The 17,250-nt window shown below is 44.8% G+C and overlaps 1 protein-coding gene across 1 annotated transcript in view; it reads right to left on the bottom strand.

The window, feature by feature from the left end:
* Nucleotides 1–17,250, bottom strand: part of LOC106606719 (protein kinase C alpha type) — a 237,178-nt gene that overhangs the window by 107,451 nt on the left and 112,477 nt on the right. The window contains exon 3 of the mRNA XM_045715506.2: nt 10,915–10,997. Coding sequence (XP_045571462.1) covers nt 10,915–10,997 — 83 coding nt within the window. The remainder of the gene's footprint in view (nt 1–10,914; nt 10,998–17,250) is intronic.

A 17,250-nucleotide genomic window follows, 5' to 3' on the forward strand; every position in this document is an offset into this window, starting at 1 on the left:
GTAATCAGTTTTTAAAATGACCTCCCATCTAAATGGATTCATTTAAACCATATGGCCTACATATCCATATATGGTCTAGTGTATATATTGCTTGATATACTAAACATATCAACATGTCTGTTCATAGGTTCAATGTTGCATTATGTAATGTTTCCAGAAAATTGTTTTCCAAAAACAGATCATTAAAAAAAACATATTATTTTTGTTTACTCAGAAGTCTATTAGAATTATTTCTGAAAGGTGATCACGTTTTCCTCTTAAATATCTGAGGTTTCAAGAGGGTTAACGTTATCTTTCTGTTAGCTTTACCATCCTTCTTGCCTCATATCCATTTCTACACAAGAACTCGGCTGACAGTAATCTAACCACTAGTCTGCATGTGCTGATGATTTACAGACAGAGAGATTATCAACAACATTCTTCAAATCCAAACCTTAACCATTAGGACGGAAATGCGCTGAACAACTGACCTTAGATCAGTGCTCATAGAGACAACATCCCCCTAGTGAAGGTGAAGGTCTCAACAGACTCTAGCTGTCATCTGTTCTGCGTGGTTTAGAACTGATGGGTTCTGACTCCTAAACTTGAAATATTGTTAATTATCAGGTATCCTATGGAAATGAGGAATGCCATAGTCTGGTTTCTACACCAGCAGTTAGTGGTTATTTGTAGGAGGAATGTATATGGTGGAGGCAATTAAGCTTGGAATGTTCTGAGTAAAGGAAAGGCAATCACATGGTTGCATCACTTAACTTCCTGCCTAGAAATAAAGATGTAATGTTCAAAGGGAAGGAGGATACTTCACCCAAATTGGGGTCTATATACTTAATAAAAAATATCTTTGTCTATTCAGCTGTCCGACCCTTTGCGTGAATAAACTTGGTTTGAGCTTTTATAGTTGTCTGTCAGTTTTTACCGTGTTATTTAGAACCTAACAGAACTAACATGTGGAGTGAGCTCACAGCTGGTTGCTTAGAGTTAGCGGTTTGTTAGCAGCGAGCCGCTAGCATGGTAATGGCTGTTTTAGCGAGTTAGAGGTAGCCTGGCTAACTGCTGTTGCCTGGGCAGCTGGCTGGCTATTCCCAGCTGTTGCTTTGAGTTAGCGATTTGTTAGCAGTGAGCTGCTAGCAGGTTAATGACTGTTTAAGCAAGTTAGTGGTAGCCTGGCTAAATGCTGTTGCCTGGGGGCGGCTGGCTGGCTCTCCCAGGTGTTGCTGTGGGTTAGCGTTTTGTTTGCGGTAGCTGTTGCTGTGGGTTAGCGTAGCAGTGAGCCACTAGCAGGGTTAATGGCCTGTGACAGGCAGGCTAATAGCGTGGAACACGGCCATTACTGTCAGATAGAGATGTAGGCCGATGCAAGGCAGCTGAGGGCTTCGGCAGTCAACAGATTTATTAACAGTGAACAAGGGGAGAATCAGATCAGCACAGAATATGTCTAAGTACTGTTCATTTGATAATGACACTCAAAGTCACAGATCAACTCTATAGGCTGAAAGCAATGGTTTTGTAAGACACCATGCTGCAATCTAGGTATTTCTCTTTCACATTAATTTATATCCCCAAAGCCAAAGAGGGGAGAGGGCGAAATGAGGGATTTGTCACACTCTACCTCTCCACCTGTCAAAGTGTCCCAGGGACGAAGAGCCGACAAGCCACAGCTATTTTCTTTTCATCTTCTCTCTCCATCTCTCTCTAGCTCCCTCTCTTCCTCTCCCGCTTGTTTTCATAGCATTGTTTTGTAAGAAAACTTTTTTAATTGTGCTCTTATTATTTCAGAAGCACATTTATGAGGATCAATTATACAGTCTAGGATAAGGAGAGGAACTGAAGAGATGAATATTCAATATTTGACTTATGACTCACCCTAATACCCCTCACTCCTCTTGTTTTTTAACACCATCAATTGTTCTCCCCGACTGCAGCACTGATCACAGTATGTGACGGATACATGAAGAAACATCTTTGTTAACACAAGTTAGAACATCTGCCCTGTGTGTTCCTCTGTCAGTGGCTGGGGGTAAGATTCATACTCATAGTAGAGAAGAGCATTGTTCTTCTCTCTCTCTCTCTCTCTCTCTCTCTCTCTCTCTTCCCCTCTCTCTCTTCTCTCTTCCCCCACCCCCTCTATCGCTCTCTCTTCTCTCCCCCGCTCTCTCTCTCTCTCTCTCTCTCTCTCTCTCTCTCTCTCTCTCACTCCCTCCCTCTTCTCTCCCCCATCTGCCCTTCCTCTCTCTCTCTCTCTCTCTCTCTCTCTCTTTTCTCTCCCCCCACCCGCCCTTTCCTCTCTCTCTCTCTCTCTCTCTCTCTCTGGCACTGAATCTGGCCCTGAATCTGGCCCTGCCCCAAAGGCACCTTGAGAGAAAAGACAAATTGCAAACAGCCTGTGATGTAATACCCTGGCTACACAGATCCATACCCGTTTATCAGTGAACAAATCTGACATACCGGTATCATAGGTTAATCTACACTAAGGTACCGTCTATCATGTGTTTATAAATTTGACAATACAAACCGTTCTCATTCAATTGATGGGTATATACATTATTAATAATAAACACTTATAAATCAATGGTTGCAACTGTGAGTTCATGTCACCACTCTAGGTAGTAATGTAACCTTCTGGATCGCAGTGAGAAAGCTATTATCACCTCCTAACTGATGCTTTCAATTCCAACTCAATTAATGTCTTCAATAATCTACTTTCATTTCAAGTATATCTCTTAACACTTCCCCTGCCTGGCTCTCCACAGCTCTGTCCTCTTCTCTCCAGGAGGAGTGGCAGGCCGTGTCACAAATGGCACCTTATTCCCTATATAATGCACTACTTTTGACCAGAACACTATGGGCCCTGATTAAAAGTAGTGCACTACATAGGGAATAGGGTTCCATTTGTGACGCAGCCTCAGTATGCCCACAGAGACACTTGGCTAATGATATCACTAGTTCAGCTTGTCACAGCAATTAAGGCCCTATGTTGTAATGTCGCCTACACTTTAGCAGGGTCACAGAGCCGATGGGGCCAGGTGTTAAGGAGTCCCATAATGAGAAAGGAGGTCAGGAGTATGTGGTTGTAACGGTCGGCCATTAAGTCATAGATCTTAATGGCATGGATCTAAATCATTATTCAAGGCCAATGTTGTAAATCTCTCTCTTTTTCTATTTCTAGACCATCAGAAAGTCGGCTTTAAAATTCATTTCCCAGGGAGGAATATTTATGATGCGCATGTTTCTGACTCCAGTTACTGTGAATCCTAATCAGATAGATGTAGAATACATTGTTCACTGTAACACAGAACTGTCTTGATCTTCCTCAATAAGAAATACCATTGGCTACTCCTAGACCTCGACAAACCTCTGACATAAACAGAGCCATGGATTGATTACTTAAGAGGGCGGGAGATAGGAGAAAATAAATTGAAAATCATTGGTACGGTGGCAGGTCATTCATCTCTACTGATTGTGAAAGTAAATCAGAACGGAGCATCAGACAAGAGCAAAGAAACTAAAAAGCTGATCCTACAACAACAACACATTGATTTTAAAACCAAATGCACGGAGGTGGCTACACACACACACACACACACACACACACACACACACACACACACACACACACACACACACACACACACACACACACACACACACACACACACACACACACACACACACACACACACACACACACACACTCCCAATATCAAACCCATGCAGATGCAGAAGAGGCAATCAGATAGAAGAGCTCTGAACACAGCTAAAACAAGCTCCAGGAGAGTGATTGATATGAACAGACCAAAGACAGATGGTTCAAAAGAGGATTTACAAAAAGAAAATGCAGCAATACCAAAATGCATATAGAAAAATAATCATTGCAACATCAGTCTTGCAATCTGGACTGACACTAATCCCCAAATGACATTGCCTCAAACAATCTGGCTTTAAAGGCACAGTGAGTGAGCTTTGGCTGGTGGCCATTGTCATTATATACATGTATCTATACAGCCTGCATGGCTCGGGGAGCAGGGTTTACAATGATTTCCATTCACTGGTTGCTCTTTGGAGGGATGCTTGACATGCAATACAGTAGAGTGTGTCACAGGTCCATCAGGGTGAATGAAAGGTGACTGGAGAGAAAGAAGGACCACTTTTCACCAGTGCTCGACTCTGACTGAAATAGGTTCCAGTACTCATTACAAGTCAAGCACTGCTTTTACTATAGATGCTAATGTGAACCAACTCTCTTATTCTCTCTCTGTGATTTCCCTGTGCTCTCTCCCCCCCCCCTCCTCCTCCTCCTCCTCGCCATTTGTATCGATCAAAGCATTGATGATGTCATCCATGGTCTGAGGGTGGTACAGAGGTCATGACCCATAGCAGTGTGTGTGTGTGCATATACATACTGTATGTCTGTGCTTGCGTATATCATGCGTGAGTGTGTCTGCGCTCATTGCAGGTCCAGCCTCTAGCTTCCAGCCAGACGAAGGGGAGAGAGCGAGAGAGAGGAGGAAAGGACAGCGAGAGACCCATGACACCTGACTGAGTCAAGGGCCGGAGGGCAGGGATGGATGGATGGATGGATGAGTGAAGGGATGTGGAGGAGTGGAGGGATGGTAGTTAGTCATTCACACTGAGGTCAGGTGTGAAACAGCCAAGATTGTGCCTCAAGATTGTGGAGGATTCACCTCCACCATGTTACTGTTCCTTCACCTCCACCATGTTACTGTTCCTTCACCTCCACCATGTTACTGTTCCTTCACCTCCACCATGTTACTATTCCTTCACCTCCACCATGTTACTGTTCCGCCACCTCCACCATGTTACTGTTCCTTCACCTCCACCATGTTACTATTCCTTCACCTCCACCATGTTACTGTTCCTCCACCTCCATCATGTTACTGTTCCTCCACCTCCACCATGTTACTGTTCCTTCACCTCCACCATGTTACTATTCCTTCACCTCCACCATGTTACTGTTCCGCCACCTCCACCATGTTACTGTTCCTTCACCTCCACCATGTTACTGTTCCTCCACCTCCACCATGTTACTGTTCCTTCACCTCCACCATGTTACTGTTCCTCCACCATGTTACTGTTCCTCCACCATGTTACTGTTCCTCCACCATGTTACTGTTCCTTCACCTCCACCATGTTACTGTTCCTCCACCATGTTACTGTTCCTTCACCTCCACCATGTTACTGTTCCTCCACCATGTTACTGTTCCTTCAACTCCACCACGTTACTGTTCCTTCCCCTCCACCAAGTTACTGTTCCTTCACCTCCACCATGTTAGTGCTCCTTCCCCTCCAACATGTTACTGTTCCTTCACCTCCACCATGTTACTGTTCCTTCACCTCCACCATGTTACTGTTCCTCCACCATGTTACTGTTCCTTCACCTCCACCATGTTACTGTTCCTTCACCTCCACCATGTTACTGTTCCTTCCCCTCCACCATGTTCCTTCACCTCCACCATATTACTGTTCCTTCACCTCCATCATGTTACTGTTCCTTCCCCTCCACCATGTTCCTTCACCTCCACCATATTACTGTTCCTTCACCTCCACCATGTTACTGTTCCTTCACCTCCACCATGTTCCTTCACCTCCACCATGTTACTGTTCCTTCACCTCCACCATATTACTGTTCCTTCACCTCCACCATATTACTGTTCCTTCACCTCCATCATGTTACTGTTCCTTCACCTCCACCATGTTCCTTCACCTCCACCATATTACTGTTCCTTCACCTCCACCATGTTACTGTTCCTTCACCTCCACCATGTTCCTTCACCTCCACCATGTTACTGTTCCTTCACCTCCACCATATTACTGTTCCTTCACCTCCACCATATTACTGTTCCTTCACCTCCATCATGTTACTGTTCCTTCACCTCCACCATGTTCCTTCACCTCCACCATGTTACTGTTCCTTCACCTCCACCATATTACTGTTCCTTCACCTCCACCATATTACTGTTCCTTCATCACCACCATGTTGCTTTCATCTGTATCAAGTCTCTATCCTGGTCCTTCTAGATCAGTGAAGATGAGGAAATAGAGGAGGAGAAGAAATAGAGGAGGAGAGGAAATAGTGGAGGAGAGGAAGAAATGAAGAGGGATGGAAACCAGTCTGAGAAGTGGTGAGCACCAGTAGCAACCATCTTGCACTATTTTAGTATTCAGACAGGGCTGTCGCCTGTGCAACACTAAGTCCCCGGGGGGGGGGGGGGGGGGGGGGTGTGTGTGTGTGTGTGTGTGTGTGTGTGTGTGTGTGTGTGTGTGTGTGTGTGTGCGTGCGTGTGTAAAATACAACATCAAATCTAAGTTGTTCAAGTAGACAAAATGGCGAACACAGTAAGAAAACAGTGGCCGTCATTATCCACACACTCACATCATATTAGCAGTGTTTATGTCTGACACATTTAGACCTGACGGAACAGGGTGTGTGTTTGTGTGTGCTTGCTTGCACAATCTGTGTGTGTTAATGTGTGTGTAACGGTTGTCGTCTGGAATGGAGGACCAAAACGCAGCAGGAATGTGGATGCTCATCTTGATATTTATTTGAAATCAAAGTGAACACCAAAATAACAAAACAACGAACTCACGAACAACAAAACAGTCTTGTAAGGCTCACACAAGCAAAACAAGCAATCTCCCACAAACACTAAACCAAACAATTACCCATATATAGGACTCTCAATCAGAGGCAACGAGAAAGCACCTGCCTCCAATTGAGAGTCCAACCCCCCATTAACCTACACATAGAAATACACCAACCCAGAAAGAACATAGAAGTACAAAACATAGAACATAAACCAAAACCCGGAAATAATAAATCAAACACCCTACTAAATAAACCACCACCCCGAACCACATAAAACAAATACCCTCTGCCACGTCCTGACCAAACTACAATAACAACTAACCCTTATACTGGTCAGGACGTGACAGTACCCCCCCCATAAAGGTGCAGACCCCGGATGCACCTCATAAATAAATAAATAAAATAAAAAATAAATAAATAAATAAATAAAATCCCCCTAAACTAAAGGGAGGGAAGGGAGGGTGGCTGCCGTCACCGACGGCACTTGTGCTACACCCCCCCTCCACAACCCACCTATACAGGAGGTGGTTCTGGCTCCGGCCTACTGTCCTCCAGAATGCAGACAGACTTGATTAGTTTCGGGCCGTAGGCAGACTCCCTTTGTTCCGGATCGTAGGCAGACCTCTTCCTTTCCACACTGTAGGCAGACTCATTAAATACATAGTTAATCATTTTTAGTTCCGGGTCGTCAACTGACTTACTTAGTTCCGGGTTGCTGATAGACTCCTTTGGTTCCGGGTCATAGGCAGACTCACCCGGTTCTGGGTCGCTGATGGACTCCCTTGGTTCTGGGTCATAGGCAGACTCACCCGGTTCCGGGTCACAGGCAGACCCCTTCGGTTCCGGGTCGCAGGCAGACTCCCTCGGTTCCGGGTCGCAGGCAGACTCCCTTGGTTCCGGGTCGCAGGCAGACTCCCTCGGTTCCGGACTAGACACTGTTGCCGGATACTCTGGACTGCACCCTGTTGCCGGATACTCTGGACTGCACACCGTTGCCGGATACTCTGGACTGCACACCGTTGCCGGATACTCTGGACTGCACACCGTTGCCGGATACTCTGGACTGCACACCGTTGCCGGATACTCTGGACTGCACACCGTTGCCGGATACTCTGGACTGCACACCGCTGCCGGATACTCTGGACTGCACACCGTTGCCGGATACTCTGGACTGCACACTGTTGCTGGATACTCTGGACTGCACCCTGTTGCCGGATACTTTGGACTGCACACTATTGCCGAACTCTCGAGGCTGGGCTGACGCACTGGAAGCCTGATGCGTGGTACTGGTACTGGATGTGCCAGTCTGGGGACACGCACCTCAGGGCTAGTGCGGGGAGCGGGAACAGGCCGAGTCGGACTGGGTTGACGCACTGGAAGCCTGATGCGTGGTGCTGGTACTGGAGGTATCAGCCTGGGAACACGCACCTCCGGGCTAGTGCGGGGAGCGGGAACAGGATGAGACGGACTGGGCTGACGCACTGGAAGCCTGGTGCGTGGTGCTGGTACTGGACGTGCCAGACTGGGGTTTCGCACTTCCGGGTCCGCACGAGAGACAGGAACTGGAAACACCGGGCCATGGAGGCGCACAGGTGGTCTTGATCTCACCTCCTGCACAACCCGTCCTGGCTGGATGGAACTAGTAGCCCTGTACGAGCGGGGTGCTAGTACAGGGCGAACTGGGCTGTGCAGGGGCCTGATGGTTGCCGTGCGTAGAGCGGGCGTAGGGTAGCCTGGTCCTAGGAGGCGCACCGGTGACCAGACGCGCTGCGCAGGCATCCCCCTACCAGGCTGGATGCCCACTCTAGCACAGCATCTGCGAGGGGCTGGAATAACTCGCACTGGACTGTGCGTGCGTATGGGCGAGATTGTGCGCACTTCAGCAAAACACGGCGCCCTGACAGTGTGTGTGTGTGTGTTAATGTGTGTGTGTTAATGTGTGTGTGTGTGTGTGCTAAGGAGGAAACAGTCTCGTTAGAAGGCCTTCCACAAAAAACAACAGCAAAACAAACATTTTAAAACGGTTATGATGGTTATTTGATTTCTTCATCTATATCCTCAGTTACATGATTATACGGCAATTGTCCCAGCCCTATTTCTGATAGCCCAAACACTCACTTCTAATTGGCTGGCTGTGTGTGTTTGTTTGTGTTTGTACATGACTGATCAAAGTGTAGACAAGCAGCAAGCAGCACTGCACAAATGGGACAGAGGGATTCTTGTGTAGAGGATGTTTACATACAGTAGGCCAGGGACCGTCAACTAGATTCAGCCACGGGCCAAGTTCTTCTTCAGCGGATTTCTTCTTCAGATATAATATTGGACTAAAACATAATAATTTCAAACCTTGCTTACATTTGTATACGATCACATACTGTATATCTCTGTATTATGGGTGGGAATGCTTTGGGCTGACAGTTGGGGAACCCTGCAGCAGCCTATACTGCTCTGAGTGGGTGTGTGTTCTAAGTGGATGTATGTTTGTATTTATTCCGGCTGGTGTGCCAGGCCACAGTAACACGCCCTAAACAAACATCATCATCCTAATCATCATGGTCACAGCGTAACACACACACACACACACACACACACACACACACACACACACACACACACACACACACACACACACACACACACACACACACACACACACACACACACACACACACACACACACACACACACACACACACACACACGCCAGAACACAGCGTTGCGGGTATGCTTGCCTTCCACAAACCAGAGCCACTTATCTAACCAAGGACACACACAGGCCTGGGGGAAGTAGAGAGGGACAGGGGAACTGACTGAGTGTGTACAGGGTCACACACATCCTAAACAGAGCTGCCCTCCATCAAGAAACACTGTGCCCTAACAGGCTCTGAAAGGGGATGTATGTGTGTGTTTTGTGATTGAGTGTGTGTGTGTGTGTGTGTGTGTGTGTGTGTGTGTGTGTGTGTGTGTGTGTGTGTGTGTGTGTGTGTGTGTGTGTGTGTGTGTGTGTGTGTGTGTGTGTGTGTGTAGGGACGATGGGGAGGGCCTGTGTTTGGCTCGCACATTGGTCCTCCTCATTAAAACAAACAGGACAAACAATGCTGTTCATACATTACACACACAGTTATTTTGAGACCGTTTTCAAAGCCATTTGTCATACAGCATTTGCAGAGAGATGTTGGGAAGATCAAAGTCAGTGTGTGTTGTGTCAGTTTGAGACGTTTACTAATGAGACAGCTACAATTGACTCCTCCTTATTTACACAGTGTAAGGTGTGTTTGTGTTTGTGTATGGGAGAGAGAGAATGAGACAGACAGAGCGAGAGAGAGAGAGAGAAGGAGAGAGGAACAGAGAGAGAGAGGAGAGAGAGAGGAGAGAGAGAGGAGAGAGAGATTCGACATTCGACACAATTCGACATACCAATTAGGATCTGGCTAAAAATACTTAAATCAGTTATAGAACCCATTGCCCGTTATGGTTGTGAGGTCTGGGGTCTGCTCACCAACCAAGAATTCACAAAATGGGACAAATACCAAATTGAGACTCTGCATGCAGAATTCTGCAAAAATATCCTCAGTGTACAACGTAAAGCACCAAATAATGCATGCAGAGCAGAATTAGGCCGATACCCGCTAATTATCAAAATTCAGAAAAGAGCAGCAAGATTTGTGACCTGTTGCCACAAGAAAAGGTCAACCAGTGAAGAACAAACACCATTGTAAATACAACCCATATTTATGTTTATTTATTTTCCCTTTTGTACGTTCACTATTTGCACATTGTTACAACACTGTATATATACATAATATGACATTTGAAATGTCTTTCTTCTTTTGGAACTTCTGTGAGTGTAATGTTTACTGTTCATTTTTGTTGTTTATTTCACTTTTGTTTATTACCTACTTCACTTGCTTTGGCAATGTTAACATAAGTTTCGCATGCCAATAATGCCCTTGAATTGAACTGAATTGAGAGACAGAGACAGAGACAGAGACAGAGACAGAGACAGAGACAGAGAGAGAGAGAGAGAGAGAGCGAGAGAGAGAGAGCAGATTGAGCAGAGGGAGAGAGCAGAGAGATAGAGAGAGAGATAGAGAGAGAGAGCAGAGAGAGAGAGCAGAGAGAGAGAGAGAGAGCAGAGAGAGAGAGCAGAGAGGGAGAGCAGAGAGAGAGAGCAGAGAGAGTAGAGAGAGAGAGCAGAGAGGGAGAGGGAGAGCAGAGAGAGCAGAGAGGGAGAGAGCAGAGAGAACAGAGAGAGTAGAGAGAGAGAGCAGAGAGGGAGAGAGAGAGAGAGAGAGAGTGCAAGAACTCACATCTGTGTCGGGGCCTTTGTCGGCTCCAGGGCAAGAGAAGGTGACAAACTCATGGCACCTTTTGTGGACCACAAAACAGCACACTGTAGGAGAGGGCAGAAGAGACATGGACAGTTAGACGGTAATCAGGAACATTTCCCTATCTTTCTCCCTTACACATGACATGTAAACACACAACATACACACACACCATGACAAATCCAACTCTCCCCACCCCCCTTCCCCAGCCACCCTCACCCTCCTCCCCTCTAGGAGAGCATCCAAACTGTACACAATGGGTCATTAATAAAGGCCCTGACCAGTCATCCAGTCATCCTCTATACACCAGCTCCAGGCTGCAGTCAGCAGTCATTCAAACAGTGCCATCCAGAGAGATACTTATCCCGTCAAAACATTAGGGAGCTCCGGCCATTGAAGTGACTCATAGGTTGTAGCTCTATGATGGAGATCATCATATGCATAATAAATGGTTGGTCGTAACTAGGGTTGCAAAGGGTCGGAAACCTTCCGGGAAATTTCCGGAAATTTTCCATGGGAAGTAAAGGCCGGGAATTTGGGGAATTTTGCTTAAATTCTAGGTCTTATTTTGGTTAAACTATCCCCAATTCAATGGAATTGCAACCCTCTGCATGCACAGTGCATTCTTCCATTACATGTGCAGCTGATTCTCAAGATCTTGCACACTAATAAGATGCTATTGAGCCCACACTACTACACTGTCTGAGCCAAGGACTACATGCTTTCTGGTTAGTTTTAATTACAATACTGGTTGGGGTGAATAGATTTTATATGACATACATGATATTTTGTTAACTAGTAAATAGTAGCCTACAACAAAGTGTGTTTAAATAATTTCTAACTTGTTAACAATATCTGCTAGTTCGTTTTTGCTACCATGTGGGTTTTAGCTTGCTTGAGCCTGATAACTGTGGAGTGTTAATTCATCCGTTTCCATACATTTTTCATTTTAAAACATTTATCTTACAAAGGAGTTGTTTAATCTAACTGCTTAACTATTTATCTGTACATGGAATTGTATTTGGGTTTTCTTTACTCATTTCTTTCTAATCTTTACAGGAAAATGCCACGGGCAGTATCTGATGTGTGGAGACATTTTACTGCAGCTAATGTAGAAGGAAAAGCTGTGTACATTTGCAAATACTGTGCCAAATCATATGTGAAGAATGCAACAAAAATGCAGAATCATCTGGGCAAGTGCATAAAGTTCCCTCAGCACTCACAACAAGCAACCTCTGACAAAAGTCCCTCTACTTCTATTCGAGGTGAAAATGATGAATCAGACACCTTATTGATAGCAACAGCTCATGGTCCTGCTGGAATCAGAAGTTTTTTAACTCAATGGAGGAACGTAGTCAGAGAAATGCTGATGAATGTCTTGCTCGAGCTGTGTATGCAACTGGTTCACCTCTGATGCTCACAGGCAATGTGTATTGGAAGAAACTTCTGAATGTTCTTCACCAAGCATACACCACACCTACCAGACATGCTTTATCTACTCATTTGCTGAATGCAGAGTTCAACAGAGTTTAAGTGAAGGTCAAGCAACTCATAGCGAAAGCAGACTGTATTGCAATCAACTCTGATGGGTGGTCAAATGTTCGTGGGCAAGGAATAATTAACTACATCATCTCCACCCCTCAACCAATATTCTACAAGAGCACAGACACAAGGGACAACAGACCTTGCTTACATTTGTGTAGGCTGCTTGGTCTAAAGTGGAGGAGTCCTACCCTCACATCACACCCATTGGCTGTGCTGCTCATGCAGTGCATCTGCTCCTCAATGACATCATGGCACTGAAAACAATAGATATACTCTACAAGACATCCAAGGAAATGGTTAGGTATGTGAAGGGTCATCAAGTTATAGCAGCAATCTACCTCATCAAGCAAAGTGAGAAGAACAAGAGCACCACATTGAAGCTGCTGTCACGTCCTGACCATAGTAAGATGTGATTTTCTATGGCAGAGTAGGTCAGGGCGTGACGGGGGGTGTTTTGTGTTTTTCTATGTTTTATATTTCTATGTTAAAGTCTAGTTTTTCTATTTCTATGTTGTTTTTGGGGTTGATCTCCAATTGGAGGCAGCTGGTCCTCGTTACCTCTGATTGGAGATCATATTTAAGTAGGGGTTTATCTTCCTGGGTTTTGTGGGTGATTATCTTTTGAGTAGTGTTTGTTTCTCTCTGCGTCACGGTTTGTTGTTTTGTAAATTCAGTTATTTATGTTTTACAAAGTTTCACGGATTTAATAAAATGTGGAACTACAACCACGCTGCCCTTTGGTCCGATCCTTTCGACAGCCGTGACAGCTGCCCAGCAACAGCCGTTGGGGTGGTGTAGTCATCATGTTTGACAGTCTCCTGGAGGGGAAGGAGTCTCTCCAAGAAAGGGCCATATCACAGTCTGCCGATATGGAAAGCCCCATCAAGAGGATCTTCCTGGATTATGCATTTTGGGAGAGAATGGTAAGCAGCCTGAAACTCCTTAAACCTATAGCAGTAGCCATAGCACGGATTGAGGGAGACAATGCCATCCTGTCGGATGTTCAGACTTTGCTTGCAGATGTAAGAGAAGAAATCCGTATTGCCCTGCCCATTTTACTGTTGCTTCAAGCAGAGGAAACTGCAGTTCTGAAATACATCAAAAAGCGTGAAGACTTCTGCCTGAAGCCCATACACGCTCCAGCGTACATGTTGGACCCCAAGTATGCTGGCAAGAGCATCCTGTCTGGTGCAGAGATCAACAAGGCCTATGGCGTTATCACTACTGTGTCTCACCACCTTAGCGTGAATGAGGGCAAGGTTCTTGGCAGTCTGGCGAAGTACACTTCCAAGCAGGGGCTTTGGGATGGAGATGCAATATGGCAGTCGTACCAACATATCTCATCAGCCACCTGGTGGAAGGGACTTTGTGGATCTGAGGCTCTTTCCCCTGTTGCCTCCATCATCCTCCAAATCCCACCAACATCAGCCGCCTCAGACTGCAACTGGTCCTTGTTTGGGAACACACACACCAAAGCACGCAACAAGCTGACCAATACAAGGAAGGGTTGAAAAATTGGAGGCCATCCGGGCAAATTTGAGGCTTTTTGAGCCTGACAACGAGCCATCCTCAACAAGGTTGGAAAGTGATAGTGAAGATGAGGCCTCAGAGTCTTATGTTCAAGAGGTGGACATTGAGGAGGTCCAGAAAGAAGACATGGAAGCCTGAGAGGAAGAAAACCAAAGCTTTAGTTTCTAGACTATAATTTTACAGATGTATGTTGAAAACGTTTTTGGGAGATGCGATGGATCATTGGGGATCATTCAATAATTCATTTATTTTGTTGTTCAGTGAAATCATCCCATGTGAAGAGTCAAGAGTCAACTCATTTAATTAATGTTCAATTCGTAACTAAATAGTTTTTAAATTCTATTGGAAGGATTTAATCATTTGCAATTATGTCTACTTATGATAAGGTAAAAGGTTTATGTTTCTGTCTCCATATGATATGGTAAATATATCCAATGCAAAAAACATCTACATTTAGATGGTATTAATACTAATTTGCATATATTTACGTTAATTCCCACGGAAAGTTTCCACCTCTGAATATTCCCCAAAATGTGCAACCCTAGTCGTAACCACAGCATTAAATATATCTCTATGGTTATAACAGTTTGAATAATTCCTGTAGAACAGAATGCCATCGGGGGTACGCCAAATAAAAATGTAATTTAAAATTGTTATTCTTTTTGTACAAACAAAATGGTTTTAATTTTCTTTTTAAACTAATTCTTTACATTTTCAAATAGTCCATTTACATTTTTTCCAACAGGGCTATACATTTGGGTGAGGTTTTTTTCTCACCTGAGTAGCCTCGTTTCACTGCCAAAAATAAAATTAAACCATTTAGTGTTCAGCGAAATAACAACACAATGTCAAATACAGGTAGCCTAGTCAAATAATTAACATCCAATCACATTAACCGTTAGTCTCTCGCGGGAATTCCACTAACAGTCCATATGTAGCCAAATGTAGCTGCTGCTCATTCCGTGTGCTGGAAAAATGATAAATGGTTAAAAAATGTAAGGCCCCATAGAGTAAAGCCCCATAGGCCCCATAGAGACACATACCAGCTCTACTGGTAGTACTGCTACTACCAGCAGTTCTACACCTGCACCTGTCCACGACACAAGTTGTTCTGCTTCCACAAGCACATCCAATGCTAGCATCAGTAATTCGACATTTGTTGTGACATTGCAGGAGATGTTTTGAAACAATCACTGCATGGCATACAAGCCAGTGAATTCTATGCGTTACAGCTGGATGAGTCAATAGACGTGGCGGGCCTGGCACAGCTCCTGGTATATGTCCGTTACGTTTATGGGGGGTCAATTAAGGAAGACATCCTCTTCTGCAAACCACTGGAAACCAGGAGAGGATATTTTTTAAGTACTGGACAGCTTTGTGACATCAAATGGACGTTGGTGGTCAAGATGTGTTGGTATCTGTACTGATGGCGCAAAAGCCATATGACAGGGAGACAGTGGAGTGGTAACGCGCGTGAAGCACTGCTCCCGACGCCACTTGGGTACACTGCAGCATCCACCGAGAGGCTCTTGCTGCCAAGGGAATGCCTGACAGCTTGAAAGACGTTTTGGATACTACAGTGAAAATGGTTAACTTTGTTAATGCAAGGTCCCTGAACATTTTTTTGTAATTGAAAGACAAGCTTAGTTTTCTTTACTGACCATAATTTTCACTTGTCTGACCGCTTGCATGATGACGAGTTTCTCACACGACTGGCCTACCTGGGTGATGTTTACTCTCACCTGAATGATCTGAATCTAGGATTACAGGGACTCTCCGCAACTACATTCAATGTGCGGGACAAAATTGAGGCTATGATTAAAAAGTTGGAGCTCTTCTCTGTCTACATTAACAAGGACAACACACAGGTCTTTCCATCATTGTATGCTTTTTTTGTGTGCAAATGAACTCAAATTGACGGACAATGTCAAATGTGATATAGCGAAGCACCTGAGGGAGTTGGGAGCGCAATTATGCAGGTACTTTCCCGAAACGGACGACACAAACAACTGGATTCGTTATCCCTTTAATGCCCTGCCTCCAGTCCACGTACCTATATCTGAATAAGAGAGCCTCGTCGAAATTGCAACAAGCAGTTCTGTGAAAATATAATTTAATCAGAAGCCACTGCCAGAGTATCCTGCCTTGGCAAATCGCGCTGTTAAGACACTGATGCCCTTTGCAACCACGTACCTTTGTGAGAGTGGATTCTCGTCCCTCACTAGCATGAAAACTAAATACAGGCACAGACTGTGAGTGGAAAATGATTTAAGACCGAAACTCTCCAATACAACCCAACATTGCAGAGTTATGTGCATCCTTTCAAGCACACCCTTCTCATTAACCTGTGGTGAGTTATTCACAATTTTCAATGAACAAATAAAGTTTTATATGTAAGATGGCTAAATAAAGAGCAAAATTATTGATTATTAGTCTATTATTATTTGTGCCCTGGTCCTATAAGAGCTCTTTGTCGACTCCCAGGAGTCGGGTGGGAAGTGACAAAAACACACAATCATTCTTATGTTTAATAAATGTATCATATAGTGTGTGTGTGGCAGGCTTACAATGATGGCAAAAAACAACATTTGAGAGTGCCCTGACCCTGGTGCTAGAGGGGGTACGTAGCTGGAGGTTGAATGTTTGAAGAGGGACTATAAAAAGTTTGGGAACCACTGCTGTAGAAGACACTTGTCAGAAAGGAGAATACATGGTACAGTAGGTTGGTAGATAGTTTGCTACCTGACGGTTTTTACTTTTTCATTACCGTATATTTTAACTTTTTTTCCCTCACTCAAGTTTTTTCATTCAACTTTTTTTTACCCCGGAGGTTTTATCTGGACATGGTTCGTCAGGACTTCAAACAGCCGAAGCTAAGTAACATTAACATGATGCCTTCTAATTGCAGTCGTTGTACTTATAATATACAGGAGAACAATCGCCTTATGGCAAGGATAGCTGTGCTGCAAGCCCAGCTTCAGACGCAATCGTTAGGCAAGGGTAATTTCAGTGTAGGAAAGGATGAAACAGCGTCTGTGCCACCAATAAGTACAGATAGTAACGTTAGTATAAACCCCCTCGCACGGTCCCCGCAGCCGGACAACTTTCTCATGGCTTCTGGAGGGAAACGCTGTAGGAATGCTCAACCGGTGTCGCTTATTCAGCCGACAGAAACTTTCAACCGGTTCTCCGCATTAAGCGAGTCGGAGTCGGAGGCCGAGACTTCTCTGGTCTCTACTCCTC

This window comes from Salmo salar, chromosome 03 (assembly GCF_965601325.2).
Source record: "Salmo salar chromosome 03, fSalSal1, whole genome shotgun sequence".
Taxonomy (NCBI): Eukaryota; Metazoa; Chordata; class Actinopteri; order Salmoniformes; family Salmonidae; genus Salmo; species Salmo salar.